The sequence below is a fragment of the Scyliorhinus canicula genome, chromosome 1, assembly GCF_902713615.1.
Source record: "Scyliorhinus canicula chromosome 1, sScyCan1.1, whole genome shotgun sequence".
Lineage (NCBI taxonomy): Eukaryota > Metazoa > Chordata > Chondrichthyes > Carcharhiniformes > Scyliorhinidae > Scyliorhinus > Scyliorhinus canicula.
The window spans coordinates 127,111,993-127,137,300 of record NC_052146.1 but is presented as its reverse complement, the minus strand read 5'-3'; the positions used below and the strand labels follow the sequence as shown (position 1 = coordinate 127,137,300).

Genomic DNA, 25,308 nt, shown 5'->3' with positions numbered 1-25,308 from the left:
TATATTGAGGATAATTGGCAAAGTCTGATCATGGAGTTGTTGGAAATAATGTCATCCAATGCCAAAACATTTTTGTCAAGAATTCTCAACGCACAGTGCTGACCCTTTACAGTGCATGTAAGACATCGGAACTATAGTTCAGCTGATGTCATATTTTAGCACCATTAGTTTCTCCAGGGCAACAATTTTAAGAAAAGATGTAGCAACCCCTCCTGATCAGTTTTTTTTTAATCAGGCGGGCTGTCCGTGCACTGTGAGGAACTGAGTGCCTAGGTTTTCAGATAAATCTATAATTCCTGTCATGTATGCCAGTGTCTCAGTCTGACTCTTCTGGCATGTACACACAATATGTTACAGGGCCAAACTGTTAATCAGCATACTTGAGATGGTTTACACCAGTATAATTAAATGATGATATCAAGTCTGAATTTTAGGGTGGACTGTGAGGTGTGAGACAGTAATTTAAAGAAAATTACTGCTCCCAGTAATCAAAAGCTAAACTGCAAGAAACAATGAATGACAGTGAACCCTTTCATCTCTGATTTAGCGCCCACGTGCAAGTGACATGTTTTACAAAACCAACAGGGTTTATTAGCTTTTCAATGTGTTTATCTCTCCCTTCCCAATTTTGTTTCGCTCACACTGTTCTATGAGCCATTCCCTGACTGTATTTACAGCAGTTGTGCAAGAGCAGTGATGGGGTGATTCACTCACCAATTTCTCCACCCTGTGAGGATGCATGAAATCTCCTTCTCTGTGGGTAGCGTTTGTAACTAAAAAGGTCATAGATTGCTAGATTCCCTGTCTAAATACGACATACTCCTCTAGCCGACAAATGTCCGAGATTACTGGCCTTTTGCTCATCCCAGATTTAATGGCAATGCTTTCAACTGCCATTGCCCGAGTTCTGGACTTGCCTCCCTGAACTTCTTTTCTACTCTCCTTTTTTCTGCTTTACAATGCTCCCTAAAACCACCACCTTGACCAAGCATTTATTCACGTGGCTGTGGTCAAATTTTATTTGATCAGGGGCGCAGTTCAGCAGACTTAGGTTAAAGTCCGCTGAGCAGCACGTTTAGTGGGTTGTTGGCTGCAGTGTTGAGAAACATCCCATTTTCCAACGGCACTGAGCCATTTATTTTGGCCTCGGGGAGTTTCTCCCCTCTGAAGCTGCACTTGTAGGGATTTCCTCCCGGCGAGCTAAAGCTCCTCGCAGATCGGGACACCATTTTGCCCAGCAGCCCGATCTTGCCTCCCTCCCTCGTTTAAAGCCTTGGGGAGGCCCCTGGGAACCCTCGGGTGGCAGTGTCATGGTGCCCAGTTGCCACCCTGCCCTGTCCTCGACCATCCGGGGGTCTCCAATGGCCTAGGAGACCCCCACCAGTGCCGTTATTCCTGGCCCATGTTTGTGTAGACCAGTACTAAACGGAGCCCTGGCGAGCTCTCCCGGGTGCAGGTGAATCTGGCATCCGGGCATTTATATGAGCCATATGGCTAATTTAAACATTCAGATACGGATCTGACCCTCGCCATGGCAGAGCGAGTCAGGTACACATGTGTGGTTTTGTGCCCGGCGCAGAGCCTGATTTGCAGCTTGCATGCAATTCATCCATTTCACCTGGATCCATGCTGGGCACAACGGGGGTCGCTGAATTGCGCCCCACGTTTTTATGAAACCCCGTGATTTGTCTCACTATGCTGACCTCTATTAAACTATGCTAGAGGGCTGGATAAATGCAAGTTGTTGTTAATTGAAGTATTAGTGTGCGGGAAACATGATCATTAACCGGATATGTTTGAAACTATAATGCCTGGTGTAGATGGCTCTACCTGAAAATACTGTAGCTGACAGTTTCATACTAGTTTGGTACATCTTTTCAGTACTGCAGGAGATAGGTTGCAAGACTTCTAATGCAGCCTATTCTCTCAGAATGTGTGCATTTTAGTAAGTCTTTTTGTCAGTTCTGATTTAACTCGCAAGAAGCCCCATTCCCTATCACCCTGTGCTCACTCAGGGCCGGCTCAAGGTACTGGCAACTCGGGCAGTCGCCCGGGGCGCCATGTGCTAGGGGGCGCCATGTGCTAGGGGGCGCCATCAACGAGTGGGTGACCGGCGTCAGAGACCTGCCGACAGAGAGCAGAGAGATCGGCCCGCCGATCGGTGAGTCTCGATCATATACCAGGTCACTCCGGGCCCCCCCCCGCCCCGACACCCCCCCCCCGCCCCGACCCCCCCCCCGACCCCCCCGCCCCGACCCCCCCCCCGACTCGACCCCCCCCCGACCCCCCCCCGACCCGACCCCCCCCGACCCGACCCCCGACCGACCCCCGACCCCCGACCGACCCCCGACCCCCCCCGACCCGACCCCCGACCCCCCCCGACCAGACCCCCGACCCCCCCCGACCCGACCCCCCCCGACCCACCCCCGACCCCCCCCCGACCCGACCCCCGACCCCCCCCCCGACCCGACCCCGACCCCCCCCGACCCGACCCCCCCCGACCCGACCCCCGACCCCCCCCGACCCCCCCCCGACCCGACCCCCGACCCCCCCCGACCCGACCCCCGACCCCCCCCCGACCCGACCCCCCGACCCCCCCCGACCCGACCCCCCCCCGACCCGACCCCCGACCCGACCCCCCCGACCCCGACCCGACCCCCCCCGACCCCCGACCCGACCCCCCCCGACCCCCGACCCCCCCCGACCCGACCCGACCCCCCCCGACCCGCGACCCGACCCCCCCGACCCGCGACCCGACCCCCCCCGACCCGCGACCCGACCCCCCCGACCCGACCACCCCCCCCCCCCGACCCGACCACCCCCCCCCCCCCGACCCGACCACCCCCCCCCCCCCCGACCCGACCCCCCCCCCCCCCCGCCCCGACCCCCCCCCCCCCCCCCCGAAGGGCGCCGAAGTTCAGCTTGCCCGGGGCGCTAGCAACCCTAGGGCCGGCGCTGTGCTCACTGACCCCTTGGGCTGGATTCTCCAATTTTGAGGCTATATCCCCTCGCCGGCATGGGAACGGTGGCATTTTCCGTCAGAAAAAATGGCGTAAAACGGTGACCGATCCTCCGTTTGGCAGGGGTCTAGCATCAAGGCAGCGTAAAGCATCTGGCTCTAGCTGCTGATATGGCCCGGAGAATTGCCGGGTCCGTGGCCACGCATGTGCATGACGGCGGCCTGCAGCGGCTGCGCTGTGCAACATGGCGCCGGCCGCTCGCGGACCCAGCCTGCGTAATAGTGCCCTCCTTTTGGCCAGCTCACGGGCCCTGGACCCCCCCCCCCACAGTACCCCCAACCCCTGGCAAAGTCTCTCCTGCCCACGGATCAGCCCTCCCCCGATTGTGGCGGCGCTGGACTGAGTCCGCAGCCGCCAGGCCGAGTTCCCGACGGATGAGACCACACACGACCCACGCCGTCGGGAACGCAGCCAGTCAGGGGCGGAGCATTAGGGGGAGGGCCTCAAGCGCGCCGATACAGCGCGCGGCATACTCAGAGTGTATGCCGCTTTGGAGTGGGCAGAGCATCGCAAAAGCGGCGCCACCTCCGATTCGGACGTGAACAGGGATTCTCCGGCCGATCACCGAACACGATTTTGTCGTTGGCGGCTGGAGAATCCTGCCCTTAGACTCTGGGATATTTGTGCTCCTCTAATTCTGGCCTCTTGTGCATTCCCAATCGTAACTACTCCACAATGGGTGGCAATGCCTTCAATTCCCTAGGCCCAGAGCTCTGGTGTTCCCTCCTTACCCACCTCTGCTTATTTAACACACTTTCCTCCTTCAAGACACTTTTGTGTCATTTTTTAGTTGAATAATGCTCTTGTGAAGCACCTCGGGACATTTCATTATGTTAAAGGCACTATATAAATATAAGTGATATATGGCCCGGAGTTCTCCGGCTGTTTTCCCGCTGGTAGCCCAGCCCCGCCTGTGGGCTTCCCGGCTGTGTGGGGTGGCTTCAAGGGGAAATACCATTGACAAGCAGCGGGAAGACAGAATACCCCTCACAAGCAAATGGTGCGGTGCAGAGAAATACGTTTCTGAGGAACCAGAGAATCCTGCCCATGGTGGCCACACCAGACTGTTTTATCATGTTAGTCTGGATCAATCGCCTGCCTGAGTTCCACATACCTGACAAATTTTCATGAAACAATGTATTCACCACATCTTTGCCATATTTCATCTCTTAAGGAGTTCCTAACAATCTTGTACATTTCCAGTATTCTATTCACTGGCTCTGAGTGAACTATTCTGCAGTGATGTAACTACACAAACTGTCATTCCAAAGGCAGCCATTCAGTCAGCTGTATGCAACTTTGGAAACTACGGCTGTCAACAGAATTGCAAGGCGATTTTGTAAATAAATCACATTATCAGCACACGCCAGATGAGCGAGCTTTGCTGTAGCTTTGCCAAACTGGCTCACTTTCTGAAATCAGCTCAATTCACATTTACATTTGGTAATATTGCCAACTTGTCAATGCACTGATGTATAATTATAGCAGGCAATTTCTGAAAAATAGAATTCACAGTTGAAACTGTCCTTATAAGCTCTTCTTTCTTAAAAGTCTATTTAAAACAAAAGTATATTTTCAGTGTCGCCTTAGGTTAGAGGGAGATTAATATGAGATGCGAACAATTGGTTGTTTGAGCACAAGGAAAGCAAAAATCAATGCCGTGAATTGAATCCTTGCATTGGCAGATTTTTGCTTCCGACCAGGTCGCAGCACACACATGAGTTACACAGAACCCGGGAGATAAATACCTGACCTGGTCTTGTTAACATAATGCTAACTAACCTAACCACTTTGATCAGTGGCGCATTTTGTGGAGATAGCTTCTTGAATTTGGTCAGAAAAATAAATCAACTGTTTTGGCTCCCACCCTGTTAAACATTCAAAATGTAGGGCAGGGATTGTCCGGTCTGCCAGCTGTGTGTTTCCCAGCCATGCACCATTCACTGGAGCACAATTCCCAATGAGATTTCCCATTGCAACTACCCCATGCCACCCTGAAACCCGTTGGCAGGGCTGCACTGCCAGCGGGAAAATTGAATTGCAATGACTGGAGAATTCCGGTCATTTTCATTTTTAGTTTGAATCTTACAGTAACTTCATTGCAGCGTTAATTTAAGCCTACTTGTGACACTAAAGATTATTATTATGTTACCTTGGTCCGAGTAAATGTTTACTCTGAGTGAATATTTATGTAATGAGAACGGAAGTGACTTTTTGGGCAGGCTCTTCCGCTCGCGCGCTTGTTCACATGCACACACTATCTTCAGAGGGTGTCATCTGCACATCGAGGGCAGCCCCCAGCCCCCTCCCAAGATAGTATCCTCCTTTCTTCCTACTTGTCTGCTCATCAAAACACATCAGTCCCTCTTCCCTCCCTCAGCTGCCTAAACCCTCCCCACCCAATAGCCCAGATTGACCTTGTTCCGAGATCCATGGGGCTTTCTTTTGGGACCGTTTACAGTCCCAGCAGCACCCATTATTGCAATCGTAGCATTGCTGGCGCTGCCAGAATATCCAATTGGCAGCTCCTGAGGGCAGGACTTCTACCGCAGTGAGGGACAGAGGTCCAAATGGCAGGCTATTTAGCCCACGTGCAGTGCCTTATAGCTGTGGAGTGGGTTGGTGGCATGCAAGTTGGTCCCATGCCGACTTTGTGTCAGGGATGGGATGAGTAAGTGAGCTGTCCGTGTCCCTGTAATATGCAGCCCAATGTTTACAGGAATTTCTTCTGTTAAACTTCGCTGATTCAAAAGATATATTTTGACTACATGTGTAATTTAAAAAAAATAACCATTTGCAAATGGACCTGCAAAAGAAAGGTTTCTCTGTTAGCTGCTTAAAAATCATGAAAGAAGTTAGCAATATTTGGTCCATCATGTATGTGCTAACTCTTTATTGGGACTTTGCAAAAGTAATCCCGTAGCCCAGTATATTCCTATGCTCCAAGTGTCTAACCACTTTTACAATTCTTCCTTGACCTGATCTCCTAACTATTAAAATTATACTAGCCGAAGAAGTGTCCGTTTCACTGGCATCTCTCAGGTGAGAAGGGACAGAGCTATGTCAGGGAGGCCCACACTTTCCTCATCAGGCCTGGAGAAGATTACTGCTCTCCTTAGCCCCACAATGGCAAGTTTCACATTTACCCCGTTCTTAGGGGGCTGGTTTAGCTCAGTGGGCAAGACAGTTGGTTTGTGATGTAGAACAAGGCCAGCAGCGTGGGTTCAAATCCCGTACCAGCTGAGAATTCTCAATTCTCCCTCCATGTACTCGAACAGGTGCAGGAATGCGGTGACTAGGGACTTTTCTAGGGGCTGGTTTAGCACAGCTAAACAGCTGGCTTGCAAAGCAGAACAAGGCCAGCAGCACGGGTTCAATTCCCATACCTGCCTCCACAAACAGGCGCCGGAATGTGGCGACTAGAGGCTTTTCACAGTAACTTCATTTGAAGCCTACTTGTGACAATAAGCGACTTTCATTTTTCATTTCAGGGGTACCCTACATTCAGTTTACATATCACTAAGCTGGGTAGCAATAGGAGGAGTCCGGCTCACTCAGCAGTTTAAAAAGTCACTGGGTTCCTGTGTGCAATGTGGACCTTGATTTGCATAAAACTATGCGGAATCTGCCTGGGGATGCCATGGGGTAGAAATTATGTTTTAACTCTAGCCTCTGCTGGTTTATTCTCGTCAGAAGAGTTAAAATTTCCCCTCTCGTCACTGCACTGTGCCTGCTTTGAGTCTGTTCTCTGAAGTTTGTATGCACACAGCAGGCACAGTAGCTTAACTGTTTATTCCAACCATATTTTTAGTGTGGGTGGCCTCCCTGGAGATGTATTCTGCATGTTCCTGTGACAGTGCTCTACTGGGTACAAACTTAACCAACCTCAGCTATTACTCTGTGCACTTGCAGCAGGCTCGCACAGAACGTAAAATTCTGAAAGTCACACACATCTATGCCAGAATCGTTCACATAGCCAGTCCTGCCTGAACAAGGCTCCTTCAAACACTACACATTTTGATTCTATTTCACTCCGCACATCCAGTATAAAAATGCATGGCACATTAACCTATAGGGGAGGGGGAAGTGGTGGTGCAGTGATATTTTCACCAGACTAGAGACCCAGAGGATCTGGGTTCAATCCCATCAACGGCAGGTATTAAAATTTGAATTCAATAAAAATCTTGGATTAAAAGTCCAATGATGACCATGAAACCATTGCCAATTGTTGCAAAAATACATCTAATTTCACTAATGTCCTTTTGGGATGGAAATCAGCCATCCTTTGAGCAGGCCAGTTTGAAAGATTATCCCATGTGCATGTTGTGCTCAGGTGCACGGTGAGCCACCATCATATGCAACTGAAGAAAATGGCACTTAAAGGTGTACGGTGACAATAGGGCGATTCACCCCTAACAAAGAGGATTGATGTAATTAGAAATGATGGTTATACATTTGGCTGAAGGTGAACACACTGCGAGATGAGGATAAAATAATTGTTTTCCTCAGCATGCTGGGGCCAGATGCTTTTGAGATTGTGTCAAACCAGTGTTGCCAACAAGGCCCCAGTACTATGGAATATGCTAAAATTGATGAGATTCTGAACTCATGGCATGACCAGAATGAGATTGCACTGGGAGTTGCCAAGTGAGGCTGCAGCAGTTTATATATTCTTGAATTAAAGAAACTCTCTAGTCACTGCGGGTATGGTACAAACCTCAAAATCGACTGAAGATACACGTTCGTAAAATCCAGGCCCAGCTTTTGAACAAAGGCAATAAGCCAACGTGGACAGAAAGCTGTGATAAGGCCACAGCAATATGGGAACGGCAGGAAGAGAGAGTTGCAGATTGTAAGAAATTTCTCTCCCTGAGCATGGGAGGTCCACCAGGCTTCAGCAAGATCCAGGCCACGGCAGCCAAGTTCACAGTCCCAGCGTCAACAATTGAAATGCTTCCATTGCTATGGTAGTCTGCAACGATTTAGACGCCCCATCTCCAGTCAAAGTGCTAGGGCTGTTGGTAAGTTGCATCATATCCAGACCGTCTGCAGCAGTAAAGGAAACAGTCATACCACAGGTGGAGAAGAAGGTCCAGGTCACAGCCATGCACCAGCTCGAGGCAGCGGTAGATTGAAAGCTGCACCAGGAGTCTGGGAATTCTTGAACGCGCATATGATGTGTGTGGAAATAGAAATTGATGGTATCAAGCAGGAAGGTGAGTTGTACTCAGAGAGCAAGAAAAACAGCACAGGGAAGATGCGAGTAATGGAGATGAAGATTTAATTCCAGCGCCCACGGTAAAAATGAAAGTCAAAGATGCGCAACTTCCTGTCATTGGTGATATGGCTGCACTAGTGTCAGTTATCTCAAAATGGGGAAAGCACAAGAAATCCTTAACTCACATTCTGTTACACAAAACTGGTGCGAAACTGATTAGTTATTCCAATAATAATACTGACTAGCATCCCAGTGCTCGGACAAGTTAGTGTTAGGGTGGAATATGCTGATGCATCCCATTACTTGTGATTGGTAGAGGAGGAAGAATGTCTCCTGGAAGGAAAGATATTTAACTTAAGAAAATACAGTTAAATTGGGCCAAGTTATTTACCAGAGGGATCAGTGAGAGTACGTCTGACATAGGAATAGGTCATTCAGCCCATCGAGCCTGCTCCATCCACCATTCAATCTGATCATGACTGATCATCCACCTCAATACATTTTTCCCCACACTATCCCTGGATCCCTTTATAAATAAAATAAATAATCTTTATTGTCACAAGTCGGCTTACGTTAACACTGCAATGAAGTTACTGTGAAAATCCCCTTTATGTCATTGGTATTTAGAAACCGTTTCCCCAACCTCTCTTTACAGGACAGTCCCGCCATCCCAGTAACAAGTCTGGTGAACCTTTGTTGCATTCCCTCTATGTCATAGAGTCTATGAGAATAAGGAGCTGGATTATCCATTTCCCCCCCGCTGCATTTTACTCAGAGGTGCGCCGCTCGCTGGCAACGAGATTCTATTTTCCCGCCACTTGTCAATGGGTTTACCCATTGAAGCCCCCCACGTCGCTGGGAAACCTGTGGGCGGGTGTGCACTGCCATCGGGAAAAGTGAATCACAATGACCGGAAAATTCTGAGAAACAGTTTTCCTAATGCAAGGACACCAAAATGGCGCACAGTACTCCAGGTGTGGCCTAACCAAGGTTTTATACAATTGCAGCAAGACTTCATTACTCCTAAAGTCACAGCCTCTTGCACTAAAGGCTAACATGCCATGAGCCTTCCTAATTGCTTGCTGCATCTGCATGTCAGCCTTCAGTGACTTATTGACGAGGGCACCCAGGTCCCCTTGTACATCTAGGCTTTCTAGTGTTTAAGAAATTCTCTGTGCATCTGTTCCTCCTACCAAAGTGGATAAACTCACATTTTTCCACATGTTCGCTATGTCTGTCAAAATCCTCTTGAAGCCACTTTGATGTTGAGAACGTGCTCAGTGAGCACCAAGTCATCTTTCAGCAAGGAAGACCATTTGATAAAGTTAGGCATCACAGGGCCAAAATCAAAATAAAGGCAATGCACAAAAAAGAATATGGGAGTGAGAACATATTGATTTCTTTGAGCTGCAAGGGAATTAATACTTTGTTTTGGTCGATAGCTATAACATGTGGATAAATGTTAAGTCTATGGCCAATACCACAAGTGGCAAAACTATTGAGGTTTAGAGAAGTTGATTTACAAATGTATGGGTTGCCAGAGATGTTGAATGCCAGATAATCGTCCACAGATTACGTCAACAGAGTTGAAATATTCCTGAATAACAATGGAGTCAAACACACTCTAGTACCATCATATCACCAACCATCAAATGGCATTGTAGAAACAAGTGCACAATTTATGAAGAGGTGACAAGCCAAATAGTAATTCCCATCATTCTCTTTGACACAGCCCAAACAGTTTTCTGTTCATTTACAAAATGACCCACAGTCTACAAAATATTGTTCACCTTACAAGTTAGTTTTTAAACACACTCCCAGGACAAGGTTTAATTTGTTTAAGCCTGATATCACTGGCAAGGAAAGACAAAGTGAGGTTGAGTCATGATACACCAGGCATGAAACTTGGAGAGTTCAGTGGTCATGGTTAAAAACCTGAGGTGATAAGAAGTATGTTATTGGAGTATGCAATTGGAGTTGTTTCAAAGAGACTAGGTGCGTTCACTTGTCTAGTGGAGACTGGAGAAAGTCTCCATGAGTGGTGTGTACATCATTTGTTTGAAATTAGAATTGTGACAAAGGGAAAGCATAAGAAACCTCCTGTTGATCAAATTCCTCCTATATCCCAAAGTTAAAGTCAGAAAGAACGTGAAAGCCAAGAGGAAATTGAAAGAGAATCCATCAGAAGAGTAAAATGAGTCAGAGTCTTTGATGAAGACAAATAGTCGATGTCACAGTCCCAACCATCGGAGGCCGCTCCTCGCCTCCTATGCCCTGCCCCCCCCGGGGGGCTAGGAGTGGCATTGCGGAGAACTCGGCCACCGGGTCTTGACGCTCTGGCGCGCCGAGAATTACGTGGCCGGCAGCGCCTAATAACGTCAGCCGCGCATGCTCAGGTTGGCCGGCTCCAACCCGCGCATGCACGGTTGCCGTCTTCCCCTCCGCTGCCCCGAAAGACGTGGCGGCTTGATCTTGCGGGGCGGCAGAGGGGAAAGAGTGCGTCTCTTGGAGACGCTGGCCCGACGATCGGTGAGCACCAATCGCGGGCCAGTCCCCTCCCGAGCACGGCCGTGGTGCTCATTCCCCTCTACACCCCCCACTGGCCCCAAACTCACTTTTTGCGATATGTTCACGCCGGCAGCGACCAGGTGTGGTTGCCACCGGCTTGAACAGGTCGGGAATGGCAGGTCGCTCGGCCCATCTGGGCCGCCATGAAAAACGGAGACCCGCGATTCTCCGAGCGGCGTGTCGCAAAACGCGACACGCCATTTTGGGGGGGTGGGAGAATCACGGGGGGTGCCAGAGTGGCCCTCCTGCGATTCTCCCACCCGGCCTGGGGAGCGGAGAATCGCGCCCATTATGTGGAGTTAGTCAAAGTCAAAGTTCAGATTTGACACTGTCAGAGATGTTGACTGAGCAGAGTCAAATTAATAGAAATACAGCGAGATACCCAGATAGAAAGAGAAATAGGTCTGATAGGTTAACTGAAAGTATGTAGGCGGGAGAAAGAAAAAAACAGTACTTTTCATTAATTCTTGCCAAAAGATATTTTTGTTAAACGGATAACTGGCGTTAGGGAAAACATTTGTTGAAATGTAAATTATTCTGAAGTATTGGTCATATATGATTTAATTGTGATTCCAATAAAAACAAATATAAACCCCAAAACGTTAACTTTTAAGATATTATTGATGTTGCTTTGATCATATTGTATTTTCGTAAATTATGTACATGTACCATTAAAGTTTATTTTGAGTGGGGGGGAGAGTGTATTATATTGTAAGATCAAATTTGATATATTGGGCAGGATTCACCATTTTGGAGGATAAGTACTGCGGCGTTTTCCGATGGCAGAATCGGCACTGAACCCTCACCGATCCTGCGACCGGTGAGGGGCTAGCAGCCGCGCCGAGAAAACGCGCCGACACTTGGAGAATGGCCGGGTCCGTGGCCATGCATGTGCACGCCGATGACCTGCCAAATAGTGCCCCGCTGACCATCCCCCGTCCACCCCCCACTAGTGCCCCGCTGACCATCCCCCGCCCACCCCCCACTAGTGCCCCGCTGACCATCCCCCGCCCACCCCCCACTAGTGCCCCGCTGACCATCCCCCGACCACCCCCACTAGTGCCCCGCTGACCATCCCCCGCCCACCCCCCACTAGTGCCCCGCTGACCATCCCCCGCCCACCCCCCACTAGTGCCCCGCTGACCATCCCCCGACCACCCCCCACTAGTGCCCCGCTGACCATCCCCCGCCCACCCCCCACTAGTGCCCCGCTGACCATCCCCCGCCCACCCCCCACTAGTGCCCCGCTGACCATCCCCCGCCCACCCCCCACTAGTGCCCCGCTGACCATCCCCCACCCACCCCCACTAGTGCCCCGCTGACCATCCCCCCGCCCACCCCCCACTAGTGCCCCGCTGACCATCCCCCGCCCACCCCCCACTAGTGCCCCGCTGACCATCCCCCGACCACCCCCCACTAGTGCCCCGCTGACCATCCCCCACCCACCCCCCACTAGTGCCCCGCTGACCATCCCCCGCCCACCCCCCACTAGTGCCCCGCTGACCATCCCCCGCCCACCCCCCACTAGTGCCCCGCTGACCATCCCCCGCCCACCCCCCACTAGTGCCCCGCTGACCATCCCCCGCCCACCCCCCACTAGTGCCCCGTTGACCATCCCCCGCCCACCCCCCACTAGTGCCCCGCTGACCATCCCCCGCCCACCCCCCACTAGTGCCCCGCTGACCATCCCCCGCCCACCCCCCACTAGTGCCCCGCTGACCATCCCCCACCCACCCCCACTAGTGCCCCGCTGACCATCCCCCGCCCACCCCCCACTAGTGCCCCGCTGACCATCCCCCGCCCACACCCCACTAGTGCCCCGCTGACCATCCCCCGACCACCCCCCACTAGTGCCCCGCTGACCATCCCCCCCCCCCCCCCCACTAGTGCCCCGCTGACCATCCCCCGCCCCCCCCCCCACTAGTGCCCCGCTGACCATCCCCCGCCCACCCCCCACTAGTGCCCCGCTGACCATCCCCCGCCCACCCCCCACTAGTGCCCCGCTGACCATCCCCCGCCCACCCCCCACTAGTGCCCCGCTGACCATCCCCCGCCCACCCCCCACTAGTGCCCCGCTGACCATCCCCCGCCCACCCCCCACTAGTGCCCCGCTGACCATCCCCCGCCCACCCCCCACTAGTGCCCCGTTGACCCTGCTCTCCGGGCCTGTTCTGTGCTGTACTGTTCTATGTTCTATGTTCCTGTAGTTGGGTATCTGCACAGTGCTGGAGCAGATTTCTATACAATTGCAAATAAAGCACTCTCGACAGGTTCCCTTGGGAGTGGATATGTTCATTTGTTTGGCAAAGTAAGTAATTTAAGGGAACTGCACTCTATTATCAGTGCCATCGGCAGTCATTATTTTTTTTATATATAAATTTAGAGTACCCAATTATTTTTTTCCAATTAAGGGGCAATTTAGCATGGCCGATCCACCTAACCTGCACATCTTTGGGTTGTGGGGGTGAAACCCACGCAAACACGGGGAGAATGTGCAAACTCCACAGAGACAGTGACCCAGAGCCGGGATTGAACCTGGGGCCTCGGCGCCGTGAGGCAGCAGTGTTAAGCCACTGCGCCACCGTGCTGCTCAGACGAGATTGGGTGTTTTTCTTTTCAGACTAGTATGGCCGTAGGCATCGACAGTCATTATTCTGAGTGACCAAACAAAATACCTAATGGGGTAGGAGCTAGTCCCAGCTTCAGCTCAGGCCGCTGTTCATTTTTATTTTCTAATGGGTTCCATTTGATTTGATTTTGTTCCAAGCAGCCTTTTCATACAGAATCAAATAAAACTGTGGAATCAGATAGTAACCCAAGTTCTGAATGAGAGAATCAATATAGTGTGGATATGTTCCATATTGGAACAGTCTAGAATAAAACTTCCCAGTTCCAGGTCTGAAAGCTCAATCCATTGACTTTGTGTGCTGCACTTATTACATCCTTTGATGTGACTATTTGTTTGGTAGCCATGATGTGGGGATGCCGGCGTTGGACTGGGGTCAACACAGTAAGAAGTCACACAACACCAGGTCAAAGTCCAACAGGTTTGTTTCAAATCACTAGCTTTCGGAACACTGCTCCTTCCTCAGGTGAATCCCATTCACCTGAGGAAGGAGCAGTGCTCCGAAAGATAGTGATTTGAAACAAACTTGTTGGACTTTAACCTGGCGTTGTAAGACTTCTTACTTTTTTTTTGGTACAACTGGATGTTCTTGGTACCACCTCAAATATCAGCCTGCAGACCCGAGAGACACTTGCTTCTGAGTAAGAGGGCTGTGGGTTCAAGGCCCATTCTAGTGTCTTGACTTATCCAGCGGACCCTCTACTGCAAGACTGAGTGATTGCAGCAGTGTCTTTTGGGTGAGGTGTTAAATCAAAGCCCTGACTCTCCCTCTCAAGGGGGATTTAAATTTTTTTTCAACTAAGAGCAGGCGGATTCTCCCCAGTGTTCCAACCAACTAACGACACTAAAGTAGATGATGTAGTCACTTACCTCTTTGCCGTTATGTGAGCTAGCTGTGGGTAAAATTATCTTTCCTATGTGACAACAGTGATCACATGTCAAAAGTACTTCACTGATTTTTTTTCACTCATTCAAGGATGTGCGCATTGCTGGCCAGGCCAACATTCATTGGCAATCCCAAATTGCCCTTGAGAAAGTGGTGCTGAGCTGACTTATTGAACCGCTGCACCATGTGGTGTATGTGCACCCATAGTGCTGTTAAGGAGGGAGCGCCAGTATTTTGACTCAGAGAGTTGAAGGAATGGTGATACATTTCCAAGTCAGGATGATGAGAGACTTGGAGGGGAAACGTGAGGGGCTCTCCTGAGGTCATGAAAGGTACTTCATAAATAGATAATTGATCTGTCTATCCATCTCTCTGTCTATCTATTTTCATGTGTTCTTTTGTGAGAGGTGTTATCTGCATTGAGGCAGAACAGTGCTGTATGAAGTCAAGTAGGGTAGTCAGATCCAGACTATTGGTGCAAATGCCTTTCAGCATTGTTTACTTGCTGAAAATAGCTCTGATAAATGAAAATATGCCAAGCTCTTGATAGCTAGCCATGCTGTAACCACATTCAGACCTCAAACGACCCTGAAAATGAGTGCAATGTTCTTTAGAGATGCTTTGTTACTCCAGGGGGAGAAGAAAGCATAAATAATAACAGAAACAGTGGGAGGGTTTCTCCGTCTTGCTGCGCCAGATTTCTGGTTAAGCACGCTGTCGGGATTCTCTATTTCTCTGGCTGGTCAATAGGGTTTCCCATTGTGGGGCAGCCCCACGCCATCGGGAAACCCCGGGCTGCTGGCAAAGCGGAGCATCCCGACGGCGGAGAATTCAGCCCAGGATCGAACCAAAAAAATCAGGGAAAGAACCCTGATATTGGATTTGTGGAATATGGCTCAAATGGTCTGACATTTTAATTCCTGTCTCATTGGAGTTGCATGTAACGTAATCACTATTATGAGTTGCAATCCTTGTGGTCTGTTTCGTAATAAGATCACAGCCAAAACACCCTGACTGTTCTCTTGAGTTTCTACAACTCCAGACTGTTTGTATTTTTGCTTTGGGAACAACACCTAAAACTCTCTACGCCAGTTAAAATGAAATCCATCGAGGCCACAATTTACTTTTGACAATATGAATGGACAATCCCTCTGCCCATCGTCTTCAAGCAGCTGTTGATCTTTGTCAACAAGCTGAGGTTCTCATCTCTGTTAAAATGATGAACAGAGGAACACAACATAAATATCCCAACTGCAATAGGTTGACAGCAATTATTTCTAGCTTATTATCTGTTTCAAGCTGAAGCATAAAGTCGCAGGTTGCACAAAGGCGAAGAAGCCTATTTGACCCATTAAAGCTCAGTTGGCATAGCATCCAACTACTGCCTAAAAGATTCCAAGGTTTTCCACTTCACTATCCGACACATAACTCTAATCCGTGTGACCATTCTTTGCAGCAAAAGGAACTTGGCTGTTTTCAATTTTGTGATCCGTGTCCTAATGTCATGGTTTACTTTGAGATATATTTTTCCATATCATGTATCAGCTTATATGCCTTTAAGGGCAATTCTTTCAAAGACCAAAATGCACAAGTTCCTACTCTCTTTCCTCATGACTCAGTCCTATGACACTGGAGATCGATCTCAAGGCTCCATTCCAGTGCTTTTTACTATCTCCCTGCCTCAGTAACCGGAACAGTATGGAGTTCTGAAGATGTCAGGCTGGATTCTCTGGTCCCGCAGCTGTGTGTTTCTCGGCGGTGCGCCGTTCACTGCCAGCGGGATTCTCTACTCTCACCGCTTGCCAATGGGATTCCCATTGAAGCCACCCCATGCCATCGGGAAACCTGTGGGGAGGGGGAGGGGTGCGCTGCCAGCAGGAACAGAGAATCCCAACAACCGGAGGACTCCGGCCATCATCTAAACAGAACACTGTATAGTTCCTGAAATGTTTATTGTTCTTTGGAGATCGATCAGATCAGGTGACAGATAATGAAAACATTCTACATTCTCCTCCCCCACCCCAGAAGATTTTATTGTGCAACTTTAATGGATATGTTTAGTTGTGATGCGTTTGATTATGTGAGTTTCGCAACTGATTCATGCTCACTGTAGTTGATTGGTTAAGCCTAGATGTGAACTGAGAGAAAAGTAAAGAAATGATAGAAAGAGCTGGAAGCACGGGGTAGACACTTTAAAGTACTGTGCATAAAACCTGTTGCACACATAGAACTGGTGTCAGATCTGCGTTGCTCTGAGATATAAAATATATCCTCCTCCCCCTTACTTTGTTTCCTTTATTTATGATCAGAGTCACCTGGCTCCAGGACAGTGGCTGATAGGAGTATTTATATACAGCTCACTTCTCCATGATCACTATCAATTCTGCTCTATGGTCACTTGGCAAGAAGCTTATTCAATTTTTTCAACTCCCTTATAGGATATGTTCTAGCGAACTGATTAAGAAAACACACTTGGAACACATGGCAGAGAAATTTGAATATTAGGCAGACAAAGGATTTTAACCTACATCCAGTTAGTGTGAAAGCAGGTGTTCTATGTTCAGAACCACAACAGACGACAATTATTTGGTTTTCTTTGTTCCTACTTATATAAAATTTGAAGTCACATTACGATGCTTTTTACGGTGATTTTTACTTTCATAACATTACAGAAGAAGGGTTGAATGGGATGAATATGTCAGCACTCTCTGCCTCCTCATAAAGGTGCACTTTAGTCTGTTTGTTTGGGTTTATTTGAAAAAGAATTTTCCTTTTTCCATTTTGGGTTTGTATTGCTCCACAGAAGAAATGCTGGGTGTTTGCTTTTTTATGTAAAAATAAATTGGTCTGATCTCCACCTTCTAGCCTAATTGTTTTAACTGGAAGTGTACTAAAGTGGGTGTGTTGTCATTAAGTAAAAATGCATACGTGGGAGTATTTTACTGGCAGTATTAGAGCAGCAGCATGGACAGGGCATGAGTAGTCAAGCAAGCATTCCATTGCAAATAGATCTCAAGATCTTACACTATCCCATAAGCCCATTAATGCTGCTTAGCTTATTCCTCCAGGAAATTTTCAACTTTATAATTAAGTAACTTGTGACCATGCTTCCTCCTTACATTAATTGATTTTATGATGCATCATTGCATGGAAATATTGTGCGTCTTGATTGGATTTCCAGGAGTTGTTCCCAAAAGTATTTTTATCTCTCAGTCATCCTGCATCTGTGTTTAAGTTTGTGGGCTGAAGTGGGTAGGCACACCCAGGGGTCGAGGGCTGGGCGTTGATGGACCACAAGGAATATTGAGCGCTCTGCATGAAAACCAGCTAATGGCAGGAATTATATAATAACCAACCACAAGTGGTCATTGCGACGGCTTTTCAGTTTAGTTTGAAACACACAGTGATATGTATACACACCAATGTTATTTGTGTCATTAAACCATCACAATATTTGCATATGACAGTAAAAGTGGCACTGGCAGGTAACCTGTCCAGTAAAATACCAAAACGAAGAAGTTATTCTTTTCAGTCCAAAATGATGAAAAATTATCTTAAATCTGAGTGAACTGTGGTTGTAGGATTGGGTTGTCAAATAGTTTTAGGCCAAAATAGTTCATTAAATAGGAGATTGTAGATTCTAATTTGCATGCTTGGACTAAAAGAGGGTCCTTGATTTCTGGAGGATTGGTAAGTGAATCAAGGGTTAGGAAGATAAGGCGAGAAAGTGGAGTTGAGGATTATCACATCAGATCAATCATGATCTCATTGAATGACAGAGCAGACCCGATGGGACGAATAGCCTACTTTTATTCCTCTACCTTTGTGGTCTTAAATGGAGGAGCTGTTTTTGCTTAATTCTATGTTCAGATTAGACACCTGTCCACCTACATTGTCCAGGCCATGCATCTCCATGCCAATTCTGAATTATATCTCATTTTCTGACACTACCTCTTTATACTATCTGTCATTTTTCACAAGGTCATACACCAAAATACTTTGCTAATTTCTAAACGGAAATTCCTTTTCAAGGGAGATTAATTTTTTTTTTATTGATTCATGTTTGTGAAGAGTGAGTGCAGAATGGAAGAAAAAGACTTGCATTCCGAAATTGTTTTTCTTTGATGTGCTAAAATGCAACTGTTTTTAATTGACAAAAAGCAACTACACGTGGACAGGATAGAAACTATCAATAAGGTAGCATGGTAGCACAAGTGGATAGCACTGTGGATTCACAGCGCCAGGGTCCCAGGTTCGATTCCCCGCTGGGTCACTGTCTGTGCGGAGTCTGCAAGTTCTCCCCGTGTCTGCATGGGTTTCCTCCGGGTGCTCTGGTTTCCTCCCACAGTCCAAAGATGTGCAGGTTAGGTGGATTGGCCAGGGTAAATTGCCCTTAGTGACCAAAAATGTTAGGAGGGGTTATTGGGTTACAGGGATAGGGTGGAAGTGAGGGTTTAAGTGGGTTGGTGCAGACTTGATGGGCCAAATGGCCTCCTTCTGCACTGTATGTTCTATAAAGGTGTTGAGATTTTTGTTCCTTTGAACTACCAAAGCTTATTGACGCCAGGATATTACTCAAACTATTGTTCAAGTGTTTGGTAAATAACTTTGAACAGGTACAATGCAAATGTCACTGTGATGTAGTAAACCTCTCTATGTAATATGAACACTGGTTACAGTAGATGGGGCATTGGAATGAAGATATTTTGTGCTCTCGAATAATCAGAACACCATGCATTGTATATGTTAGCCAGGTCTGACAGTAGAGCTGTGCTATTATTTTCCTACCAAAGAGTCATCAATAATGTGCGATATAGTGCTGACGTATAATGCGACAGCCAGAAAAATGGGTTTACTGTGCATAGTTTTAGCGATTCCGTGTGCTGGTGTTCAGTTCAGTAGCTACTTCTCTGAAGTCTGATCGGGACAATGTACTCTAGAGCAGTGCTTCTCAAAGTGTGGTACGCGTACCGGTGCCGGTACGCGAGCCATCATCTGCCGGTACTTGGAATGTTTCCAGAAAAGAAAGAGACAGTAATCCTGGATTGGCTTGTTTCGGTCACCGGTCCCTGGCACATTGAAAAAAAAAAACTGCCGGTCCGCCACATCAGATAGTTTGAGATGCACTGCTCTTGAGGGCTCTACACTGCTGTCACCTGCTATACGTAACTGCAGCCCTTTACAAATATTGCACATAGTCTGGTTCTACACTGAGCAGAAGTATTCTTTACACAGATTCTGCAAAGTCAGATCAAATGTTGTCACAAGAAGTCAATGTGAATCTGAGCACGGATTAGGTTACGCTGAAAATTGTGGACCTGGATAAAGGAAGAAAGCATGAACTCAAGACACAAGAATGTCAATAGTTTCTCATAACAAAAAGTGTTCATTGTAACTTGTGAGCATGCTTCCCCCTGATATTAATTGCGATGCATCATTGCATGGAAATATTTTACTTCTTGACTGGATATCCCAGAATTGTTCCCAAAAGCACATTTATGTTCCACTCACCCTGCATCTGTGTTTGAGCTTGTGGGCTGAAGTGGGTGGGCACACCCAGAGGTCGAGGGCTGGGCGTTGATGGACCAACCCTCATAGTGGTCTGACGGTATCGTTCCAATTCGCTCAGACGATCCGAGAAAAGTGTGCCAGGTTTTGATTGGTCTTCAAGCTTTTGTCTGTGCCCTGCAATAAAACATCATATTGCATTAAAATGTTTTAGACTTTTCGCTGTTTCCTCATGATCATCCACACTGCTGTTAGCCTTTGCCAGTTTACATTCCTTTAACATTAAGCCTGCTGCTGTACAAATATTTTGTGAAGGCAAAAATAAATCTTTATAATAGCTAGAAGGAGGAGTTGGGAAGAGGCAAGTAAATTCAAATCCTTCGCTGTAAAAGTTAAAGACATACAAGGCAGACACTTGGAAGCATTGGCTTCCTGTTGCAGTATGTGACAAGTGAACTCTGTCCAGTCTTTCGTTCAAAATGGGTATTTCACCATATCTATTCTTTTGAATATGGTTGGGCAAAATTCTCTACTCTACTGTGCCACAAATGCAAATCGTGATCGGGCAGAGAATCAGGCATCTGATACGCCAGGGATAAGCCAGGGAACTGCAAACCAGTGAGTCTCAGGTCAGCGGGAGGGAAACTATGGGAGAAAATTTTGAAGGAGAGAATCTATCTCCACTTGGAGAGGCAAAGTTTGATTGGGAATAGTCAACATGGCTTTGTCAGAGGGAGGTCATGCCGAACACTTTTCATTTAATTTTCTGACTAGGTGACAGGTAGTACAGTTGATGTAATTTACATGGATTTCAGCAAAGCCTTTGACAAGGTCCCTCATGGGAGACTTATAAAGAAGGCAAATGCACATGGGATACAGGCAACAGGATTCTCCGATATTGAGGCAGAGTGACCGCGCCGTCGTGAATGACGTCGCGTTTCACGACGGTGCGAAACGCCCACGGGCATGATCGATTCAGGCCCCGAAAAGGGGCCAGCAGCGGGGCTGCGGGAAATGCGGTGGGCGTGGCGCCAGAGCAGCGGCATCATCGCGCGGAGCCCAGCTGACGTCATGCCGCGTAATTTAAAGTGCGCGATCCGCGCATAAGAGCCGAAGATTAGAGATGGCTAACCCCGCCGTGCCACTCCCAGGTTGCGGGAGGACAGTGATCTAGGGACTCTATAAGACGGAGAAGAAGAGCGCAGGGCCATCCTGTGCCCAAGACGTGGGCACCGGCACCCGTCCAACACTGTGAAGTGCGGCAGCGTGAGGTGGGCACTGTGGTTAGCGCTGTGGGGCACAACCCCCCGCTCTGGAGACCAGTGCCGGAAGAAACTCCATGACCTCACGAGGGCTGCCAGGGTAAGTACCCCGGGAGTTCCCCCGGGCCACACCCCACCCCTCCCTCCCCCCTACCACGTTTCGCGGGAACCCCCCTGCCCACGCAGGAGGGGGGGGGCACCACTTTGCACCCAACCCACATGGGCAACACCCCCCCTTGAGAGCTGCCATGGCATGGTGCCCAGTGTCCCCCACCCAGTCAAAATGCTGCCAGCCCAGAGGATGGCCAGACGGTGCAACGGTCCAAGAATCAACCCAGGAGACGCTAGTCCTGGGGTGAGATGAGGATCTCGAGTTTGCGTCACTGCTGTCACCCACAACATCCACCATCACAGATACACTCGCATCCGTTGGCCATTTTAGTGATGAGGCTTCTGGGTCACTGACTGGTGCGCACCACACAGCTGAACTGGTACAGCAGGTGGAGGTAGGAGCAGCCGAGGGGCTGGACGGTCGTAGGCAGGCTAGGCCCAGCACCCAGCTGCCGCCCAGATGGTTCCCGGGTTCCTGGACTTACCAGACCCACCCACAGATCCGATGCCTTTGGAAACCCAGGGAGTGGACAACGGGATGATGGCCATCTTCCAGCATCTGCAGACGCAGTTGGAGGAGTCTATCCATGTCCAGGAGGAGGGAGTGGTGCCGGTCATGGCTGCCACCCAGGCCGACACCACATGGGTGGCGTCCACGGTGGAGGCAATGGGGGCAACGGTTTTGGCCATGGGTCAGGTTCTGCAAGTCATGGGGTTTCATGTGCAGGTGTCATCCGTGGCCCAGGAGATGGCTGCCCTCTCACAGGCAGCCATATGCCAGAGCCAACTGGATATTGCCACCACGCTCCGGGGTCTGGCCCAGTCACAGCAGGCCATGGCCTTGTCCCAGCAGGCCATCGCTGAGAGCACCGGTTGCACGATTGGCTGACAAATGTATTTAGCAGGGGTGACATTTTAATTCCTGTCTCATTGGAGTTGCATGTAACGTAATCACTATTATGAGTTGCAATCCTTGTGGTCTGTTTCGTAATAAGATCACAGTCCTATGCCAAAACACCCTGACTGTTCTCTTGAGTTTCTACAACTCCAGACTGTTTGTATTTTTGCTTTGGGAACAACACCTAAAACTCTCTCCGCCAGTTAAAATGAAATCCATCGAGGCCACAAATTACTTTTGACAATATGAATGGACAATCCCTCTGCCCATCGTCTTAAAGCAGGGATCAGTTGTTCCCCTTAGTTCAAGGGTCTGTAATGAGGGGATACAAGTTTGAGGTGAGAGGCAGGAGGTTTAGCGGGAATTTGAGTAAAAACCTTTTTATCCAGAGGGTGGTGAGGGTCTGGACTGAACTGCCTGGGAGGGTAGTAGAGGCGGATTGCCTCACATCCTTTAAATGGATGAGCTCTTGGCATGTCTTAACATTCAAAGCTATGGGCCAAGTGCTGGCAAATGGGATTAGCAGGTAGTTCAGGTGTTTTTTCATGTGTCAGTGCAGACTCAATGGGCCGAAGGGCCACTTCTGCACTGTTCTTTTTGTGATTCTGTCTGGCCAAGATCGAGGTCTGCACCCGCTGCCAATTCAGGCTCCATGCTCTGGTCCCTCGCTGGTAGCGACAATGAGGTTTGCGCCTGCACCACTGGCCGCAGCAAAACCAGATGTGCATGCATTTAAATGTGATTAGCAGGTTGGACACAGAACGGCCCGCCCTTCCGCGATGCTCCACTCTTCTCGGACGGAAGTCTCATGGGTGTGAATTACTACAAATATTTACAAACGTGGACTGGGCGCCATGGCTGCGGAGGGGGAGCTGGAGACTAAAAAAACACTGAAAAACCATTGAAAACTATCGTGCTTTCTGGGGGATGGCTGCCCAGGCCAGGGCAGTAGCGGGTAGTGGCTTGGTGTCAAGTCTGTGGATTTGGCGTGTCTCCCTTGGGATCAGTGTGGCCTGGCTCAGACCGTCATTGCAGCAGTCTGACTTTTAAACGCACCCCTTTGGTGCTACTTATGGGCTGCTTACACGACTGAGTGCTGCCTGTGCTCATAAGGCCTCTGGTCATCTGGGAGCCCACCCAGGCCACCCCTCTGGATACCCTCATACCCCAGCTGTATCATCAAGGGCCAAGCTAATCAGGGACCCACCAGGTATTTGCACTCCTCATAAACGCTGCCCCGTTGCAGAGGAAGCAGGGGATCAGCAGAGCTCACCCCACCCAAAGGACTCCTGCACTGCATCCTTTGGAACCTCTCCAGGTTCTCTGGCCCTCTCAGGGCAGAAGGTTCACCAGTTACACCCCCCCACCCCCTTGATTTACCAGCTGTCTCTTCCGCGTGAGATTGGCAGCACTGGCTGCCTCTGCCACCACCTCCCAGGCAGTGCTGAGGAGGCTAGGCTTGAGTCTGCAGCCCACGCTGTGGATGAGGGCCACCACTCTTCAATGGCTGTCCCTGACCTCTGGGGGGAAGGTCTCTGCCATTTTAGTGACTGCAGTAAGTGCATGGTAAGTGGAGTGCTTAACAACAGCTCCAGCCGTCCGGCTTTGGCGCTAACTCCAGCCACAGCGGTTAGAACGCTTGCTGGGCTGAGAATTGCTTGGAATTTGCGCCAGCAAAGTGCTGGTCCATTAGCATGTCTTGAATTGCCCCACAATGAGCACCCGCAATGGGAATGCAAGCTGCACGCAATTCAATCCCGGCATCAACGCAAGTGTCCCAAATGGAGAATTTCACCCATATCTCTTATATGATGGAGAACTGGCAGGACAGCATTAACAAATAACTCCACCTGCTGGTCTAGTAGAGAACTGACAAAACATATACAATTAAGCCTGACAAAACCCTGTGGGAGAATTAAGGTGTGCTTCCCGAACCACCTCCCTTGTTTTGAACTGATTAACATTTCATAACTTTGTACATTACCCTGCGCACTACCACAAATCCTGCTGGAGTTAGGCATTGAGATTAGCATTACCTCTCAATATCTACTGAATATCATTGGCTTCATGAAATAAAATCTATTAATGTGACAAATTCAATCAGCATAATAGTGATTTAGATACTCTCCTAGGAATCATTTGCTCCGTTTATTCAATTTCTAAACTTCTTCAGTATTGCAAGCTTTATTCTGAACCAGAAGAAACGTCCACAAAATTTCTTAAACACAAGGAACTAAGCATTTTTTCTAGATCCATTTTATAATTGTCACCTGCACAAGTGCAGTATCATCTGTACAGATGTTAGTTGAAGGATATGTTTGTGCAACATGTCAGTACAGGAGGGGTCAAACTGATTTTTGTATTTCTTCAGTTCCAGATGAAACCATTCTGAGGTATCTCTCCACAGTTGAGAAGCGATAGCACAAACTATATCGCTGTTCCTTCACTGTAACTAGGTCAAAATCCTGGAACCTCCTTCCTAACAGCACTGTGGGTGTACCTACACCACATGGACTGCAGCGGTTCAAGAAGGCGGCTCACCACCACCTTCTTGAGGGCAGTTAGGGATATTGGCAATAAATCCTGGCTTCGCCTGCAATGCCTGCACTCTGTAAAAGAATTTTTAAAACCCCAAGGTACTGATGTTAGAATTGTCGGTAAACTTTGACCTAATTTTTCCTGGGTTTCCACAGCTCTTCCCATGTTACAGAAACCCAAGCGCTTGATATCTAACCAGCAGCTGGTAGTTGTAATGGTTTAGCACTCATTTTCCAGCTTTAAATGCCTCGCGCAAAACCTACCCCATTAGGGCACAGGGTAAGTAACCACTGAAACCCATATCTACCAGCCATTCAAATCAGATGGCGTTTTTGAAGCTTACCTATCGTGGGTTGATTATAATCACCGATCTGCGTGGGAGCAGTGCGAATATGTTTATTCCACTGTGGACTTTGTTTCTTCTTGGATTGTGATTAGATGGTCACGGTCACATTTGTTGCTTAGGTCTGTTGCTTTAAGAAGGCCTTCTAATAAGATGGTAGTCGGAATTGGCTGTTTCAGAGAAATTGGTTTCACAACTGATTTGCTTGCTCGCCCACTCGGGAATCAATTATGTAACAGGGGACTGGACCCACACGTGGGATTGGACCCCCAGGTCGGCCAGACTGGGGAGGGATTGTAGGTTCTTTCCCCTGGAAGAAGGACCCAGTTG

The 25,308-nt window shown here is 48.8% G+C and overlaps 1 protein-coding gene across 2 annotated transcripts in view; it reads right to left on the bottom strand.

Annotated features, from left to right (window-relative positions):
- Positions 1–25,308, bottom strand: part of runx3 (RUNX family transcription factor 3) — a 71,131-nt gene that overhangs the window by 4,713 nt on the left and 41,110 nt on the right. For both annotated transcript variants that reach the window (XM_038799572.1, XM_038799581.1), the window contains one exon: positions 19,830–20,003. In XM_038799572.1, coding sequence (XP_038655500.1) covers positions 19,830–20,003 — 174 coding nt within the window. The remainder of the gene's footprint in view (positions 1–19,829; positions 20,004–25,308) is intronic.